The 18,767-nt window shown below is 49.8% G+C and overlaps 1 protein-coding gene across 1 annotated transcript; it reads left to right on the forward strand.

The window, feature by feature from the left end:
- The first annotated feature begins 4,776 nt into the window (after nucleotides 1-4,776).
- On the forward strand, nucleotides 4,777-17,676 carry ALDOC (aldolase, fructose-bisphosphate C). Its single transcript, XM_048519127.1, has 9 exons — nucleotides 4,777-4,908; nucleotides 9,508-9,634; nucleotides 11,863-12,074; nucleotides 13,032-13,086; nucleotides 14,153-14,313; nucleotides 14,522-14,605; nucleotides 15,465-15,639; nucleotides 16,561-16,760; nucleotides 16,870-17,676. Exons 2-9 carry the CDS (start codon nucleotides 9,523-9,525, stop codon nucleotides 16,963-16,965), a joined length of 1,095 nt encoding a protein of 364 aa, XP_048375084.1. The 5' UTR covers nucleotides 4,777-4,908; nucleotides 9,508-9,522; the 3' UTR covers nucleotides 16,966-17,676.
- The last annotated feature ends 1,091 nt before the right edge of the window (nucleotides 17,677-18,767 follow it).

Consider the following 18,767-nt stretch of genomic DNA (forward strand, 5'->3'; position numbering starts at 1 on the left):
GAAGACCTTGTTAGCCAAGTTTGAAGGTGCTGCTGCTGAATTTCTGTTCCGCTCCTTGCAGCCGCTGGAACACCTGGATGTGGCCGGAAGCAGGAGCCAAAGAGCTCCTCCCCTTTTTCCTTTATCTGGTTTCCGAACAGAAATTGGCCTTGAGCTTTATACAGCTGGGGTTCTTGCTTATATTATATCTTGGGTTGGGAGCGGCTTTGGGTCTTTTGTCCAGGAAGAGAAAAACAGGCTGTCAATGCTTAAAATGAAATGCAGTGTAACGAAGCTCTGCCTGGGGAGCTGGCAGGCAGGGACATTTTGCCTTGCCCCTGGGCAGTGGGTCCCACCCCACCCCACCCCACCTTCGCCTCTTGTTTCATGTTCATCGGTTCCGGACTTCCTGCCTCCCACTAGAGCGTGGCAACAATATAAATCTGTATCCAGTGGCTTAAACCACGAACAACGTGGGTCATTTTATCCACAGTGTACAACACACAGTTTCATAAGCAATGATTTATCTGATGTAATTGTCACAACTTTATACATTTGCAATTTGTATTGCAAGGAGTGTAGCAGCTACTCTTGCCCTGAGCCAGTTCTTTTCTGGGTTTTGTACCTGCATCTTCTCTCTGCTCCCCTGCCATGTTATCCTCGAGGAACACTGAGCTCCCAGGGGGACAAGACCTAATTACTTCCTCTTCTGCTCGTACCCCCCAACCTCCTCCACGCTCCTGTTCTGCTGAGCGTCCTCTTTAGACTTAACCTACCTTCCATCAGAACTTGGAGGCTGTTCTAAAAGAAGAAGAAGAGTTGGATTTATATCCCCCCCTTTCTCTCCTGTATGGAGACTCAAAGGGGCTTACAAACTCCTTTCCCTTCCCCCCGACCCCAACGAACACCTTGTGAGGTAGGTGGGGCTGAAAGAGCTCCGAAGAACTGGGACTAGCCCAAGGTCACCCAGCTGATGTGTGTGGGAGTGCACAGGCTAATCTGAATTCCCCAGATAAGCCTCCACAGCTCAAGCGGCAGAGCAGGGAATCAAACCTGGTTTCTCCAGATTAGAATGTACCTGCTCTTAACCACTGCGCCACTGCTGCTGCTAGGAGCAAACTGCAAGGCTGATATGGGGCGGGGTGGAGGGGGAGGAGGGAACCTGTGGGAAGCCTTTCCTAATTGCTGTGTCAAGCGTCTTGCAGAAGAGGGGGTTCGTTCTCTTTATCCTCATCTTTAAAAAGATAGAAGTTGACCTAGTTGTAGCTTCGGTCTTGGGCGGGAGAAGAGAAGAGAAGGATACGTGCTCTCTATCTGTTTTGGCTAGCATGGGGGCTCTGGATATGTGGGTGTAACATGCCTTCCTCTTTCACTTGTTCTGCTTGCCAGTGAACTGCGTTTTCCAAAATGCCTCCCAGCATATTCTTTGCATTCAGCGAGACCTGGAATTTTAAATAATCAAAGTGGAGATTGGTTGTGGTGGGTTTTCCGGGCTGTGTGACCGTGGTCTGGTGTAACAGCGTGTAACAGACTTCCCTCTGTGATACACCTCTGAAGATGCCAGCCACAGATGCAGGCGAAACGTTAGGAACAAGATCCAGCAGACCACGGCCACGCAGCCCGGAAAACCCACCAGAACCAGTTGAATCCGGCCGTGAGAGCCTTCGACCAAGTGGAGATTCATAGCTGCTTCTATAGCTACAGCAATAGAAGCAGCTATGAATCCCCACTTTGATTATGAAAAATGCCAGATCTCGCTGAATGCAAAGAACATGCTGGGAGGCATTTTGGAAAATGTAGTTCACCGGCAGTCCTTTAATAAATTATTCCACCCTGCCCTTTCCTGCTTTGATAGCTCTGTTCTGGTTTCATCTTGCGGGGGGAGGTGAGCTTTGCTGAACTGCGGCTGGTCTGATTCCCCTCCCCCAAGCCTCTGCCAAATAGGACATAAAACTGGACGCTCTAGCCCAGCACAAGGGGAGGGAGTCTGGCTTCCCCTGAATAGCACCTTCAGTTCCACACAAAAAGAGAGGAGGCGGCTTTTGTGGCTGGCAGTTCCTTACCCCAGTTACAACCAGCAGGGGCCTTCTTGGCTGGGAACCCAGATCTGCCTGTCCATAGGAGCCATTCCAGCCTCTCATATAATATAATACTAAATGAGGGGCTGTGGCTCAGTGGTACAGCGTCCACTTAGCAAACATAAGAACTAGCCTGCTGGATCAGACCAGAGTCCATCTAGTCCAGCACTCTGCTACTCACAGTGGCCCACCAGGTGCCTGTGGGAGCTCACATGGAGGAGGTGAAAGCAAGGGCCTGCTGCTGCTGCTGCTGCTCCCGAGCACCTGGTCTGCTAAGGCATTTGCAATCTGAGATCAAGGAGGATCAAGATTGGCAGCCATAGATCGACTTCTCCTCCATAAATCTGCCCAAGCCCCTTTTAAAGCTATCCAGGTGAGTGGCCATCACCACCTCCTGTGGCAGCATATTCCAAACACCAATCACACGTTGCGTGAAGAAGTGTTTCCTTTTATTAGTCCTAATTCTCCCCCCCAGCATTTTCAATGAATGCCCCCTGGTTCTAGTATTGTGAGAAAGAGAGAAAAATTTCTCTCTGTCAACATTTTCTACCCCATGCATAATTTTATAGACTTCAATCATATCCCCCCTCAGACGTCTCCTCTCCAAACTAAAGAGCCCCAAACTCTGCAGCCTCTCCTCATAAGGAAGGTGCTCCAATCCCTCAATCATCCTTGTTGCCCTTCTCTGCACTTTTTCTATCTCTTCGATATCCTTTTTGAGATGTGGCAATGAAGATCTCCAGTTCAATTCCCAGCATCTCCTGTTAAAAGAAGGACCTGGTGGTGGGAAAAATCTCCCACCTGAGACACTGGAGAACATCTGCCACTGTACAAGTGGTCCAATTCACTAAGATGCAGCTTCCTGCGTTTGTGGGAAGAGTCCCGTCCTGCAACAGTGATCCATGTTGGAACTGCAGGACTTTACACCATCTCCTGCCCCTATGACAGAGGAGTTATCACTGAGTCAGATTGCTAGAGGGGATCAAGGCACTGGACATCTTTTCTCTATCATCTGACACTATTCTCTACCGCTCTGACACTCATCTGGAATATTGTATACAGTTCTGGGCATTGCAATTCAAGAAGGATATTGACAAATTGGAACGGGTCCAGTGGAGGGCAACAAAAATGGTAAAAGGTCTGGAATCCATGCCCTATGAAGAGAGGATTGGGGAGCTGGGTATGTTTAGTTTGGTGAAGAGGAGATTAAGAGGAGACATAGCCATGTTTAGATATTTGAAGGGATGTCATGTTGGTGAGGGAGCAAGCTTGTTTTCTGCGGCTCCAGAGACTAGGACCAGGAGTAAAGGGTTAAAGGAGAAGGAGAAGAGATTCCACCTAAACATCAGGGAAGATGTCCTGACAGCAAGGGCTGTTCGACAGTGCACTACCTTGGAGTGTGGTGGAGTCTCCTTCTTTGGAGGTTTTTAAAGAGAGGCTGGATGGCCATCTGTCAGGAGTGCTTTGATTATGTGTTCCTGCATTGCAAAGGGTTGGTCTTGATGGCCCTTGTGGTCTCTCCCAACTCTACGATTCTATTTCTTTCATGTGTAGATTGTCACTCTCAGGGAACTTCCTTCCTGCTTCTCCTCTCTCCACCATTCCTGCATGCGCCCTCCATCTCGCCCCATGTGCGCAGAGAGATGCAGACAGTATCTCTCCCCATCCGACTAGATAGATTAGAGAACCCGTCTCTCCACTTTTCTATCCAGAATGAAGTCCACTAATAAAGACTCTTCCTATTAGTTAGGAATGATGAATTGGCTTTTGTTCCAAAGCATACACATGCATGGGTAAACGTCGCTGTGTTTTGCTTCAATGCACTCTGCTTGTAACGCAAGACAATTACCCACAATCCAGTTGCCCTCCCCTGCAGAGGTATATTGCTCCTGAAGAATATATCTGATTTCTTTTTTAAAAGCTATAGCCTAGTGCCTGGAGAGCCGGCGCGTTGCAGTGGTTGAGAGCGGCAGACTCTAATCTGGTGAATCGGGTTTGATTCCCCACTCCTCCACATGAAACCTGCCGGGTGACTTTGGGCCAGTCACATCTCTCAGAAATCTCTCTGTCCACACGGAGGCAGGCAATGACAAACCAGCTGGGAAGAGGAGCGTGGATTTAAACCCCGTTTTCCTCAAAAGCCAGCATGGTGTCGTGGTTAAGAGCAGGTGGATTCTAATCTGGAGAACCGGGTTTGGTTCCTCACTCCTCCACCTAAGTGGCAGAGGCTTATCTGGTGAGCCAGATGTGTTTCTGCACTCCTACATTCCTGCTGGGTGACCTTGGGCTAGTCACAGTTCTTCGGAACTCTCTCAGTCCCACCTACCTCGCAAGGTGTCTGTTGTGGGGAGAGGAAGGGAAAGGAGCTTGTAAGCCCCTTTGAGTCTCCTTACAGGACAGAAAGGTGGGGTATAAATCTAAACTCTTATCTCCTGCGCCCAGAAGAAGGAGAACTTTGGTTTGGGGCGCTTCCTGGACCATGGAGAGGGGGGTGGGGAGTCTTTGCATTCCTTTTGCTCCTGAAAGCTCACACTGAAATAAACGCACAAGGTTGCATTTGGCTGCGGCAGCTTTGCAATTGTGAGACTTTGTTGCTGCAGGACAAAAGAGAGGGTCCTCGAAGCGCCGACGCCCACTTAAAGCTGGGCGGACCAGGCCGGCCTGCGCCGACCTGTTTGTGGGAGGGGCCCGGGGATGCCCCGCCCTCCTGGGTCCGGCTGACTCCTCCCCCTTCCCCCTCCCGGAGTCACGTAGCTCTGCGGCATCAACAGTCCTCTTTGCAGCCGGAGACGCGCAGCCTGGAGCAGCAGCAGCAGCAGCAGCTTCGACGCCGGCGACAGACCCCGCAAAGGTGGGCTGCAGGCGTGGCTTTCGTGGTTTCCTTCGGGGGCGCCTCCTTCTTTAGGGTAGATATAGGTTTGGGGGTCCTCTTGCCTGCCCGCCTTGGAGCATCTCGCCCTTCGACGGCAAGGGGGCTTCCTTCTTCTGCAAATGGGTGCAGAAGTTTTTTTTTTTTTTGGGGGGGGGGTCTAGTGCTGGTTACGCTAATCATCGTAGCCCCCTAATCCTAGGAAGGCTGGGAGGAAGTGGGTTCCCCCCCCCCCCAAGTCGTCGCGGGCTTAGGGGCATCTTCTCCACCCCGAACGAGACCCTCCGCGATGGACTGGGAGGGTTGGTGTCGTGCCAGCATCAGAGCGCTTGAGACAAGGCAGGGGCTTAATGCCACTGTCGACGGTCAGTTGTTGGCCTGACTTTATTCTGTCACGTGAGAACAGAAGGGGAGGGGACCCCTTCCAGAGACACCCACCCAGGCGCCTGCTGCTGCCCACCCTACCAGCCTATTCTCGGGCATCTCGGGCAACCCTTTTGGTGGCATCTACCTGGGCAAGCGGCGGGTCACGACAGGGGTGACCTGACACCACGATTTTACCAGACAGACTGTGTTTAAGGGGTGGTTTGCCATTGCCTCCCACAGTCATCGACACTTCACCCCCATTTAGTAAGGTGATTATTTTGGCAGCTTATTCAGGTGCTAGCTGTTGGGTCACCTTGGGGGGCATCAGGTGGGCAGGGGGGTTATCTGCCCTTTGCTCGATCCCCAGATCTGGTCTTAAGTGGTTTTTCTGTGTCTGTATGTCCTGCGTTGCTCTGGGACACAGTTGAGTTATGCTCCACCAGGGAAGAGGTTGTCTGGGGTTTGGCTCGCTTGTGTGACTCCAGGAAAGGAAATAATGTCCTTCGCTGGATCAGGCCTTGACCTAGATAGTGTCATGGCTTTTTAATGTTTTCGTCTGGGTTATACTTTTAATTATTGAAAACTATCACAATCCATATCTATCTATATATGAATACACATATACCTACCTTCCCTCTTCCCACAAAAATATTATATATATACACACACACATACATACACATACACACCTTCTCACCTTCGGAGAAGGAAAGGAGGGAATAAATCTTTACTAAAAATATCATCTTTTACCTATTTCCTTATATTCAATTCAGACAATATAGTCATTAACCTTAATGCTTGTCATCAATGAATGAAAATTCTACTTCCAAAATACGAATTCCTTTCATGAAACAAGTCCCACATTATAACAGATAGCGCAGGCTAGCCTGTCGCAAGCTAAGCAGCGTTGGCCCTGGCTAGGACTTGGATGGGAGAGCGCCAAAGAAGTACAGGTTGCTAGGCAAATGCAGGCAACAACAAACCCCGGTTGTTTTCTTATTGCCTTGAAAGCCCTGCAGGGTCCCCATTAAGTTGGCTGTGACTTGACAGCCAAAAAAAATCAAAACAAAGGGCTCATTTAGTCCAGTCTGGTTCCGACAGCGGTCTTTTCGGTGTCACTGGGAGCCGTCAGAGAATATGTAAAGGGACAGCTTTCCTACAGTTGGTTCTGGTTGGTTTTCCGGGCTGTGTGGCCGTGGTCTGGTGGATCTTGTTCCTAGCGTTTCACCTGCATCTGTGGCTGGCATCTTCAGAGGTGTATCACAGGGGGAAGTCTGTTGCTTCCAGACCACAGCCACACAGCCCGGAAAACCCACAACAACCAGTTGAATCCGGCCATGAAAGCCTTCGACAATACATTTCCCTACAGTTGTTTTCCCCAGATATCTGGCTGCCTCTGAACATGGAGGCTTTGTTTAATCCGGCATGGCTAATATCTGCTTTTTCCGCCTTATGTAAGGCCAGTGGGGAGGCCTCGAAGACAAACGGTCCTACCTGCTTCTGAGACAGTAATTTGCCCCTTTTGTGAGGGAATTGGCCCAGTCTGTCTGGTTGAGGATTTGCCGTGGCGGCTTGCTTTGGCAAGGCGCCACAGAACTGGTGCTGATAGATGTGGCATCTGGACTGCGCCATAGGTGCCTTCTCTAAAAAGGGACAAGGAGGAGTTGGGTGGGGCATACAGCAGAAGCGCCAGCGACGCAGGGGACGCAGGCACAGCTGCGCGTAGTCTGTGCCCGCCCTTGACGTCTGAGATTCGAGCGATGGTGGTTCCTCAGAAGTCATTCTTGAGGAGAGAAGCAGTCCTGTGGCGCTGGAGGCTGAGAGGGACTCAAGCCCATTTCCCCACCTTGCTGTTTTGCCTCACCCAGGGCTGAATTTGGGTGGGTTGTGAGGGTCATGTGAAGCTCCAGGAGAAAACGGCCGCTGCCACCAGTGGCTGAGCCTAAGGCACATTTCCAGAGCAGGGGTTATGGATCCACAAAACCTTAGACCACGGTTCTAGTGGGGGGCGGGGAAAAGGCCTAGTTCAATCCCTGCATTTTTGAGCCTGGTGGAATTCTTTTTTGCTTTGTCCAGAGAGAAGACCCAGCCCGCAGCTTTTCCAGCTAGGCTTTGCCAGGAGGGGGATGGCCTTATTCCTCACGTGTGCTGCTAGCAGTCTCCAGCTGGCTGTGGGCTGGCCCTGCGTGCTGCCATCTGCCTGAGGGTGCCACAGGGCCGGACACGTGGTAGCCCTTGTAGCCTGACTCTGGGTTGCGTAACATGGCCCGGTGGAACAGCAGTGTGGCAGCTGTGGCTGGGGAGGGGGTTTACTAGCTCCAGAGCCTGTTCTCAAGGCTGCGGGTTCTGCCCACCACCTCATGAAAATGAGTGTTGACTGTGCCCCTGAGTATATGCAGAGTGCCCTTTCTTCCAATCACTTCTTCCCAGATACACAGTGGACTTAACATTTCTGTAGCCGAGGAGGTTGTTTTCTGCCTGGCTGGAGAGATCCTAGCACCGTCCATTTCAGAAACTGGGTGTGTCTTGTAGAGACCCGGAATTTGGGGTGAGGGTCGGGGTGTGTGTACCACCTTCTGGCTAGCATCAGAGCAGCAGTGGTGGAGTGGTTAAGAGCAGGTGTACTCTAATCTGGAGGAACCGGGTTTGATTCCCAGCTCTGCCACCTGAGCTGTGGAGGCTTATCTGGGGAATTCAGATTAGCCTGTGCACTCCAACACATGCCAGCTGGGTGACCTTGGGCTAGTCACAGTTCTTCTGAGCTCTCTCAGCCCCACCTTACCTCACAGGGTGTTTGTTGTGAGGGGGGAAGGGAAAGGAGTTTGTAAGCTTCTTTGAGTCTCCTTGCATGAGAGAAAGGGGGGATATGAATCCAACTCTTCTTCTTTCTCTCCACGTTCTGACCAGAGCTAATTGGGATTCCACCTCAGAGCCAGTTAAAGAAAAACACCCCTGAGCATGTGCAGAGTGCCCCTCTCTATTACCACCGCATAGATGTGGCCACATGAGAATAGAGAGTTCTGGAAAGGAGAAGAAGGTTGCTCCCTCTGCTCTCTCCCTTGGAAAAAGCTGGAACCAGCTTTGCTACTGAAAACAGGACCAACATGCTCCAGGCTCTACCTGGTCTTTCTCTTTAAAAATGAAGCGCTGACAGGCAGGAACATGGCCGGCCTCTTCCGGAAGGACCCATTGGCAGCACATCGCAGCCCTGAGGGCTGACCTTTGCCTTGCTATCAGTATTCTCCCAAACCTGGGACAGCCTTGCCCAGATGTTTAGCGGCAGCATGGAGGTAATTGTGAAACAGCTGCAGCAGGCTGTCAGGCGAGGGAGGTGATGGTGATGATCTATTAGCTTGCAATTGGTCTTGTAATCTATTGATTGTTTGCATTGAAATGTTGTTTTAATGTTTTTAATGTATTGTCTCATTTGATACTGTGTTCCCTAATCATTTCAGTGAAACGCCAGAATCCCTCAAAAAATCTGAAAAGGGGAAAAGCATCAGATATGATAGTTTCATATTTTTCTATTCATATTTTTATTCAAATAAAGGTTTTGTTCCAGGATTGCTTCATTGCCTTTCACTCCTTATAATGATAAAAACTGAGGCTGAATAAGGAGAAATTCATGAATATATTGGCTAGGAACACAGATTTTTTGGAGGGATCATAACATCAAGCACAGAGAAAATCAACTCCTGAACAAACTCAAAGCTAGATGAAAATGATTGTGTAAACTATTTATCAATAAGAAATCTTTGTGCAAATGAAAACACCGGTTTCAACAGAAAGGGTTTTTATTGTATTGTTTTATAGTTAATATTAGATTTGTTTTTATGGTACTGATTGTAGCAATTGTGTAACTGTTTTTATATTGTGACCCTCCCTGAACCCTGCATGGATAGGGCGGGATACAAATCAAAACAAACAAACAAATAAATAAACTTTAGGTTGCGCCAATGAGGTACTGCATGAAAGAGAGGAATACCGCTTTGCTTCCTCTCCTGCTCTGGTGTTCTTTCAAGTGCACGAGGAATGGAGCAGCATCCCGTGAAACAAGCACGCTGAGTGGATTGCCAAGCAAACCTGTCCATAGATCATTGTTGTGGGAGGCAACTGGGTGCCACCACTGGGGATGTGGCCAGTTGCCTTGGATGTAGAGCCTGAAAGAAGGTCAGGGTTCTAATTCCTTCCTTGTGTGGTCCGGTACCCTTGCAGTGAAAAGCGGCCAAGATGACTCACCAGTACCCTGCCCTCACCGCCGAGCAGAAGAAGGAACTCTCGGATATCGCCCAGCGCATTGTGGCCCCTGGCAAAGGCATCTTAGCAGCTGATGAATCTGTAGGTAGGTCGATGCACACGTGACTTTTAGGGATGCTACGGAATTTCACAGCCTTGATGTTTCGTAGGACAAAGCCCTGCTTGGATTTTGCTGCTCGCAAATCAAGCTCACGAGTCTTTCTGTTCATGCCATTCTCTGCGTGGAATCTCTTCTGTCAAATATATATTGTGATTAATGTGGTTTCTGCATGAATAATGACATAGAAGAAACCAAATAAATGTGGCTGGCAATGACCGTACTGGAAAAAGAACAGATGCGTACATGCCTGATTGAGGTTTGGAGAAGCATATACTGAAAATGTCCGTTCTTCAGAACATGGGAACTTACTTTGCTCTTCTTGCACAATCCTTGGGGAGCCAAGTGGGACAGCTCTGGTTCACTCTAAATAGGAAAATAGCACTGGCCACTGTGTGGGGCTGGGTTGCATAATATCTGGCCCACAGACTGCATGTGGTTGATGAAAGCACACGCTGCCACCAGGGTGTGATATGACACTCATGTGTTCCCCCTTCAGTTCAAGCAACAGCTGGGATGTAGCATTGGTAATGGTGACTGCAGCCCATGAGAGCTGATTAGTGGTTAAGACCAGTGGATTTGATTCCCCACTCTTCCACATGAGTAGTGGATTCTTATGTGGTGAACTAGATTTGTTTCCCCGCTCCTACACATGAAGCCTGCTGGGTCACCTTGGGCTAGTCACCGTTCTTCGGAACTCTCTCAGCCCCACCTACCTCACAAGGTGTCTGTTGTGGGGAGAGGAAGGGAAAGGAGTTTGTAAGCCTCTTTGAGTCTCCTTACAGGAGAGAAAGGGGGGATATAAATCCAAACTCCTCTTCTTTTTCAACTCATCTTAATGGTCATCCACCTTAATGCATCCACCGGTGGAGAAGTTCACAATTTAATTACTAATTGAATAAAAATGTACACTCTGTCCGTCTCTGTTGCCAGCGGCAAGCTTAGAGATTCTGGGCATCTGCCAGTTTTTATGCTGCCCTTCCTCCAATACCTCAAAGTGGGAAGGCAATCTGATTATTGTTTATTGTTTATTGAGTCTTCTCCATCCTAAAAAAACCAACAGTGATTCCTAGTGGTTAGTACAAGACTGGTAAGGCCTGGGTTCAAATCTCTCTTGGCATGGTGAGGTTAACAGGGTGTGGTTTGGAGCAGCCCAATAAGAAAGCCAGTGGAAGAGGACATTCTGGTCCATGTAACAGTCTGAACTGTATACCCTCGTGTCACTTGTGAACGGGTCCTTTCTTTTTTACACAACAAGAAGACCTGATTTTCCCTGTCCGGCTTTCTGGCTTGCCCTGAATGAGCTATTAAATGGGCCGCCTTCTGCTCTCTCGTGCTTCCAAGCAGTAGCCCTTTGGCTGGGAAAGAAAGCATTTTGTTATGCATGGCATAGCCTAGTTGTTGCGTAGCCCTTAACCCATCCCACAGCAATGCCTACCTTTGTGTTCACTTATTCAGCCAGATTACTACCAATTAAGCGAAGCGTTTCATGCACTGTACATATAACTTGCTGTGGTTGTCTTGGAGGGAAAGCGTCTTAGGCCCTGGGATGATTGGGCAGGAAACTTGGGGTGGAACGGGGTGAGCCCCATCTCTCTCTGATCCAGTGGTGCCGAGTTGGAATCCAGCTACAGTTTGTGGTGTAAATTGCCTTTTGGTTTCCAGTATCCTTCCATTGGCTTGCAACTCCAGGCGTCAGGCAATTGTTGTTCCTGTTTCCAAGATGGAGATTAGAATCATAGAATCATAGAGTTGGGAAGAGATCCCATCAAGTCCAACCCCCCGGTCTGATCCCACACCGAGTCAGAGCACTCCTGACAGATGGCCATCCAGCCTCTCTTTGAAAACCTCCGAAGAATGAGACACCACCACACCCCGGGGTAGTACATTTCAAACAGCCCTTACTGCCAGGAAGTTTTTCCTGATGTTTAGGTGGAATCTCTTTTCCTTCATCTCGAACTCATTACTCTTGGTCCTAGTCTCTGGAGAAGCAGAAAACAAGCTTGCTCCTTCACCAACATGACATCCCTTCAAATATCTAAGCCTGGCTATCATGTCACCTCTTAACCTGCTCTTCACCAAACTAAACATACCCTAAGCTTGTGTAAGAGCAAACAGTGAGCCTGTGGCAGGGGCAGGACTCGAACCCAGGCCCCCCTGTGACAGGACTGTTGTGCTGACCTCTTTCCGCGTGCATAACTCTCCTCCTCCAACAGGCAGCATGGCCAAGCGCCTGAACCAGATCGGGGTGGAGAACACGGAAGAGAACCGGCGGCTTTACCGGCAACTCCTCTTCAGTGCTGACAGCCGGATCCAGAACTGCATCGGCGGTGTCATCTTCTTCCACGAGACGATGTACCAGAAGGCGGATGACGGCACTTCTTTTGTTGACATGATCAAGGACAAAGATATCGTTGTGGGCATCAAGGTATGATGTGGCTGGGGGTGATGCTGGCTCAGGAGGAGGCTGAGTTTGCAGACTCCTGTTTAGACTTGGGAAATCCCTGTTTTGGTTTCATGTGAATCAAACTCACAAGTATTTGTTCTCGTGTTGCTTGGTTTGTTTACAGTGGGAGATGTACACAAAAATAATGTTAATGGCATTAAAATAGGCATCAGAGAAACACATGAAGCTGCCTTATGCTGACCCAGATTATCGGTCCATCATAGGCCCCTTCCGCCCATGCTGAATAATACACTTTCAATCCACTTTCACTATTGTTTGCAAGTGGATTTTGCTATTCTGGACAGTAAAATCCAGCTGCAAAGTGCATTGGAAGTGGATTGAAGCTGCATTATTCTGCATGTGCGGAAGGGGCCAAAGTCAGTATTGTCTTCTCTGATTGGAAGCACCTCTGTTTCAATCAGAGGTTTTTCCACATAATCTGTTAACTGATCCTTTTATCTGGAGATGCCGGGTATTGAACCTGGGACCTTCTACCTGCCGAGCTGATGCTCTACCACTGAGCCACCGCTCAGGTTCCAGGAGTGCGAAGGCTCACAAGGCTCAGTCCCCTTCCGCACATGCAGAATAATGCACTTTCAATCCACTTTCACAATTGCTTGCAAGTGGATTTTGCTTTTTTTGCATAGTAAAATCCTGGTGCAAAGTGCATTGGAAGTGGATTGAAAGTGCATTATTCTGCATGTGCTGAAGGGGCCTCAGATTCACTACTGAATAAGACCAGGAAAGGGTCCCTTCACTCATCCTATTGGCCAGTCTGCTCCTATGTCCTCCTGGCATGACTGGAACTCTGCACTGGAATCCCAGTCTGTCGTCTGGGCAGCTTCTAGGACCATGATCCTCCTCCTTGGTATCAAAACAAGGACCAGTGAACTGGTGGGAGAGGCTGTTCTTCTCAGTGTCTGGTTGTTTTCTTAACAGGTGGACAAGGGCGTCGTGCCCCTCGCTGGGACTGATGGAGAAACCACTACTCAAGGTACGTTAAGAACATAAGAACTAGCCTGCTGGATCAGACCAGAGTCCATCTAGTCCAGCACTCTGCTACTCGCAGTGGCCCACCAGGTGCCTTTGGGAGCTCACATGCAGGAGGTGAAAGCAATGGCCTTCTGCTGCTGCTCCTGCTCCTGAGCACCTGGTCTGCTAAGGCATTTGCAATCTGAGATCAAGGAGGATCAAGATTGATAGCCAGAGATCGACTTCTCCTCCATAAATCTGTCCAAGCCCTTTTTAAAGCTATCCAGGTTAGTGGCCATCACTACCTCCTGTGGCAGCACATTCCAAACACCAATCGCACGTTGCGTGAAGAAGTGTTTCCTTTTATTAGTCCTAATTCTTCCCCCCAGCATTTTCAATGAATGCCCCCTAGTTCCAGTATACGTTCTCTTGGCATCTGTCTTACAAATGGAATCGGAGTAAGGAGAAGGCCCCAGCAAAGTTGGAAGAGGGGGAAACAAGGGGAGGAGGTCACAGGCACATCCTTGGTTGAAGCTGAGGACTTCGAGATTTCGTAGAACCAAAGAGGGCTTATCAGGAGTGAGATGTGGGTACTGTGGGTAGTAGGAGAAGAAGAAGAAGAAGTTTGGATTTATACTCCACCTTTCTCTTCCATAAGGAGACTCAAGGTGGCTTACAAGCTCCTTTCCCCTCCTCTCCCTACAACAGACCCCTTGTGAGGTAGGTGGAGCTGAGAGAGTTCTGAAGGACTGTGACTAGCCCAAGGTCACCTAGCAGGAATGTAGGAATGCAGAAACATTTGGTTCACCAGATAAACCTCTGCCACTTAGGTCAAACCTGATCTCCAGATTAGAATCCACCTGCTCTTAACCAATACACCACACTGGCAGAAGGGGCAGCAGTAGGTCTTGGCAGTAGGGGCAGCAACAGAGAGCAGAAAGCAGGAGGTTTCAGGGAGACGGTGTTGTGAGTAGAAGACTTAGTGGAATCTGGGCATCGTGCCCATTACATTCAGGGCCTGGAGGTTTGTACTCTGCTGAGGACAAGGCGGAAGCCCTGTGGGTAACAGCTGTTCCTTCTTCCGCCAGGCTTGGACGGGTTGTCGGAACGCTGTGCTCAGTACAAACAGGATGGAGCCGACTTTGCCAAGTGGCGCAGTGTCCTGAAGATAAGTGAGAATACTCCCTCCTCCCTGGCCATCATGGAGAATGCCAACGTGTTGGCGCGCTATGCAAGCATCTGCCAGCAGGTGAGCTAATCCTGGCCCTCGTTTTGAGTGGGGAAGGGCGGCGGGGGAAGCCGGCTAGGGCACACCCCTTTCCTTAGGCTGCCAGAGGAAACAACCTTTTTGGACCGATTGACCACTCAGGTGGGGAATCAAACCCGGTTCTCCAGATTAGAATCCACCTGCTCTTAACCACTATGCCTCAGTGGTCCCTTTGGCTTTTCTCCTACAGAATGGCATCGTGCCAATTGTTGAGCCAGAGATCTTGCCGGATGGGGACCATGACTTGAAGCGCTGTCAGTACGTGACTGAGAAGGTGAAGCCTGTTCTGGGGACATGTGGGGGACTATTTGGGAACAGATGAAGTGAGGGTCCCCGAGTGGTGTAGAGTTTCTCTGCCCCTTTCCTCAAGCTATTCAGAAAAAAGCCACCTGTAGCTTTACAGTAAAACCTCTCTTGCTGAGAGTATGTACACCAAACCAAGTTGGAAATGTTATTTAATGCCTGGTGCTATAAGAAGTAGAAGAAGAGTTGGGTTTATATTCCCCCTTTCTCTGCTGTGAGGAGACTCAAAGGGGCTTACAGTCTCCTTTCCCTTCCCCCACCCCACACAATGCCCTGTGAAATGGGTGAGAGAGCTCCGAAGAACTGTGACTAGCCCAAGGTCACCCAGCTGGCATGTGTTGGAGTGCACAAGCTAATCTGGTTCCCCGGATAAGCCTCCACAGCTCATGGCAGAGCTGGGAATCAAACCAAGTTCTCCAGATTAGAGTGCACCTGCTCTTAACCACTACACCATGCTTGTTCTAACTCAGGGGTCTTCAAACTATGGCTCCCCAGATGTTCATGAACTACAATTCCCACAGCCCTGCCACTTGGCCATGCTAGCAGGGGCTGATGGGAATTGTAGTCCATGAACATCTGGAGGGCCATAGTTTGAAGACCCCTGTTCTAACTGAAGGTTTAACTGAAGTGTTCTGGAGGGACCCCATTGCATTCCCAGAGTGCAAACTTGCTTAGAGGGTCAAGGGCTTGGGTTGGTGCTTCCGGTATAAGGGAAGGGGGTGCATAGTTGGGGCTCTCGGAGGGAGAGCTGTCCCAGAGTCTACATGGTTCTACCCAGGGGCCACAACTGGGCAGACTATGCTGACTGCAGCCCCCGTGCCTCTTTCTAGGTTCTGGCTGCCGTGTACAAAGCCCTTAATGACCATCACGTCTACTTGGAGGGCACACTGCTGAAACCCAATATGGTGACGCCTGGCCATGCATGCCCCACCAAGTACAACCCCGAAGAGATCGCCATGGCAACAGTGACTGCTCTGCGTCGGACCGTTCCACCTTCTGTTCCAGGTATTGCATCTCCTCTTTCTCCCATCTCCCCTCCCCACCCTGCACGAGTTGTAGCTGGGATGTCCAATGGTCTCATCTGCATTGAGCAAGGGAGCACCTGACCAGTTGACTATCACTGTGGCTCTTAGATGTCAGGCTTGCAGCCTACTGATGGGCCTTGAACTTGTTCAGGTTCTGAAATCAACTGGGCATACTCACTGCTAGAATATTCTTTTATCATGTAATAGAAAAAGAAGAAAAGATATATAAATGATTCCCTTCATCAAAAGAAGCTTTATTGAGAATATGCACTACTTACCCTGTGACTGTTTGATTTGCAATGGGGTTTTCCCACAGGTTTTTTTTTTTACATAGGATTCTCCTACTACAAAGTGTATCTAGCTGAGCTGTTCCATCATTTTGCTTGCCTGTTGCTTCCTTGATGATTCTGTGCAATCTCCATTTGAGGAGGTTGAATGCTGCTTTTTGTTTCTTGGTTGCCGTCTTTGGTCTAGCATTACTTTGCTAGATCTGGTCAATTTCATATCAGTTTCACTGGGTCTTTGGATAGACCTTCATGATTTAAAAAAGCCCTCCTGATTGTTCTGAAATGGTGGCTGCAAGAGTGGAAGGAACTGTTGTGGTACGGGCAGGGGAAAGCAAGGAGGAACAAGAGAACCCAAAGAAAGCCTAATGCATGTGGAACTTCTTCACTTTCCCTGCAAAGAGAGATAAAAAGTTGCACTGTTGAGAGCTTTTGGAAACTATAATGATTCTCAGATCTGAGAGCGCCGTGAGTTCCGAAGAGGGGAAAATGTGTGCATAACTGAGAATCCAACCCAGAGAGACTGTACTCTCAATGAGAAGGAGACCACGCTTGCCTAAGTGGCCAGTGGGTGTCTGACAGCTATGTCAGATCATTCCGCCTCTTTTCCCTTTCAGGTGTCACCTTCCTGTCTGGGGGGCAGAGTGAGGAAGAGGCCTCCATCAACCTCAATGCCATCAACAACTGCCCCTTGGCTCGACCCTGGGCTCTGACTTTCTCCTACGGCCGCGCCCTGCAAGCCTCAGCCCTCAACGCCTGGCGTGGCCAGCAGGAGAATGAGAACTTGGCTACGGAGGAGTTCATCAAGCGGGCAGAGGTCAGGATGTGGCAAAGGGCCTCCTGATCACCCTGGAGGGTGGCAGATGCTGGGTTGGTGAGACCCGCAGGGATCTGACGAAAGACTCTTTCCCTCCCCTGTGTTCCAGGCAAATGGTTTAGCTGCTCTCGGCCAGTATGAAGGCGGCGAGGAAGGGTCCGGTTTAGCTGGGCAGTCCCTCTACATCGCCAACCACGCATATTGAGCGTCTCCCAGGACCTTCCCACGGAGAGACCCCCCACTCTGCTACCTTCCATTCCAGTCACACCCAGCTTATTGACTGTAGCTGCAACCGGAGCTAAGTAGCCGTGGAGTGTCCAGCACCAGGGGCGCGATGCATGAGAGGAGCTTGGAAGAAGAGGAACCAGCGGCACCCCCCCGTAGCTTGTGGAATCTTGTTGCCGAGAAACAAGAGGCCAGGCCTACCTGAACAGGGCTGCCAAGTGGGTCCCTAGGAGGCACTTTGAGGCTAGAAAAAGCGCTAGGAAACGACTAAGCGTTATTTTAACGGGAGGACCGACCGAAAGGGGCAAGAGGAGATAGATGCAGGGTCAGTCCCATTGGAAGACTCTCCTGTACAGATGGAGAGGCAGGTTCGGGATGGTGGGGGCCCTGTCACCTGGCCAGCACTCTGCTGTCTGTTCCCACCCGCCCACCTCCTGCATATCTCTTTCCCCCTCCCCAGCCATGTTTGGCTGTGCACTTGAGTGTGAGCTGTAGCTTTGCAGGGCTGGTTTGCTTGCACCCTGCCTCCCCCAGCCACATCTGTGTGCTGCTGGCAAGGCAGTAGGTGCGGGGGGGGGGTAGGGACCGGCCTGTGTGTGTCGCTGTGTATCTCGTGAGATCTGTGTGCACTTGATGATGTACTAACCAGGCCACTAACTAATAAAACAGTAGATGAACGATTTCCCCGCTCCCACGGCTTCCACAGTGCCATTCTTTTAAAATAACTTTTAATTCTGCCTCGGTGGCTCCTTGACACTTCCCTAGCTGTTGCAGCTGTTTCTCTCGGCCAGGGCTCTCTCTCTGATCAACAACTGGGTCAGAGACAGCCATATATGGAATAAGATGCCCCTGAGCAAGCGGAGAAGGAAGTTTGATTCACAGTTGTTCATCTTACCACCTGTCACCAGTTGGGTAACAGTCCTTGCTGTGAAATTTCCAGAGCTCTACAGAAGAAGAGTTTGGATATATACCCCCCTTCTCTCTTGCAAGGAGACTCAAGGTGGCTGACAAGCTCCTTTCCCTTCCTCTCCCCACAACAGGCACCTTGTGAGGTAGGTGGGAACGAGAGAGTTTTGAGAGAACTGTGACTAGCCCAAGGTCACCCAGCAGGAATGTAAAAGTGCAGAAACACACCTGGCTCACCAGATAAGCCTCCGCCACTCAGGTGGAATCAAATCCGGTTCTCCAGATTAGAATCCAGCTGCTCTTGACCATGCTGGCTCCCTCTCCCCTGCCCTTTTTGGGGGTGGACCTGTGCTGCTCACTCGCCAGCTCTTCTTCTAAAGATCTGTGCTGTTGACGACGGCAATAATTGCAACTCCCCTCTGGACAGTGGGATGTGCTGGAAATGCTGCAATTTGCAAATCCACCCCTGCCTCAGCATTTCCACATCATTTTCTGTTTCCCAGTGTTGAAATCTTCACAGCCTGATCATTAACCTAGTCCTTGAATGAATAAGGTGCCATCGGATTGCAGCTGACTCAAGGTGACTTCACCTGCGTGGAGTTTTGGCAGAAGACGGTGGTTTGTCATTGCCTTCCCGTGCAACCCCGGTTTTCCTTGTGGTCTCCCATCCAAGTACTAACTGTTGCTGACCCTGTTTAGCTTTCCGGCTGTCTGGCAATCTTGAGCTTAAGCCGAGCTATTCAGGCTGCTGACCCAATTCTTAGTGTTATTTATACATTCAGGAGTATTAACGGCGTAAAAGAAACAAACGGCTTGGTAAACCCGGCCATGAAAGTAGAGGGAACACAAGAGGACAACCAAAGGAAGCAAAATTTA

Source organism: Sphaerodactylus townsendi, linkage group LG16, assembly GCF_021028975.2.
Source record: "Sphaerodactylus townsendi isolate TG3544 linkage group LG16, MPM_Stown_v2.3, whole genome shotgun sequence".
NCBI lineage: Eukaryota > Metazoa > Chordata > Lepidosauria > Squamata > Sphaerodactylidae > Sphaerodactylus > Sphaerodactylus townsendi.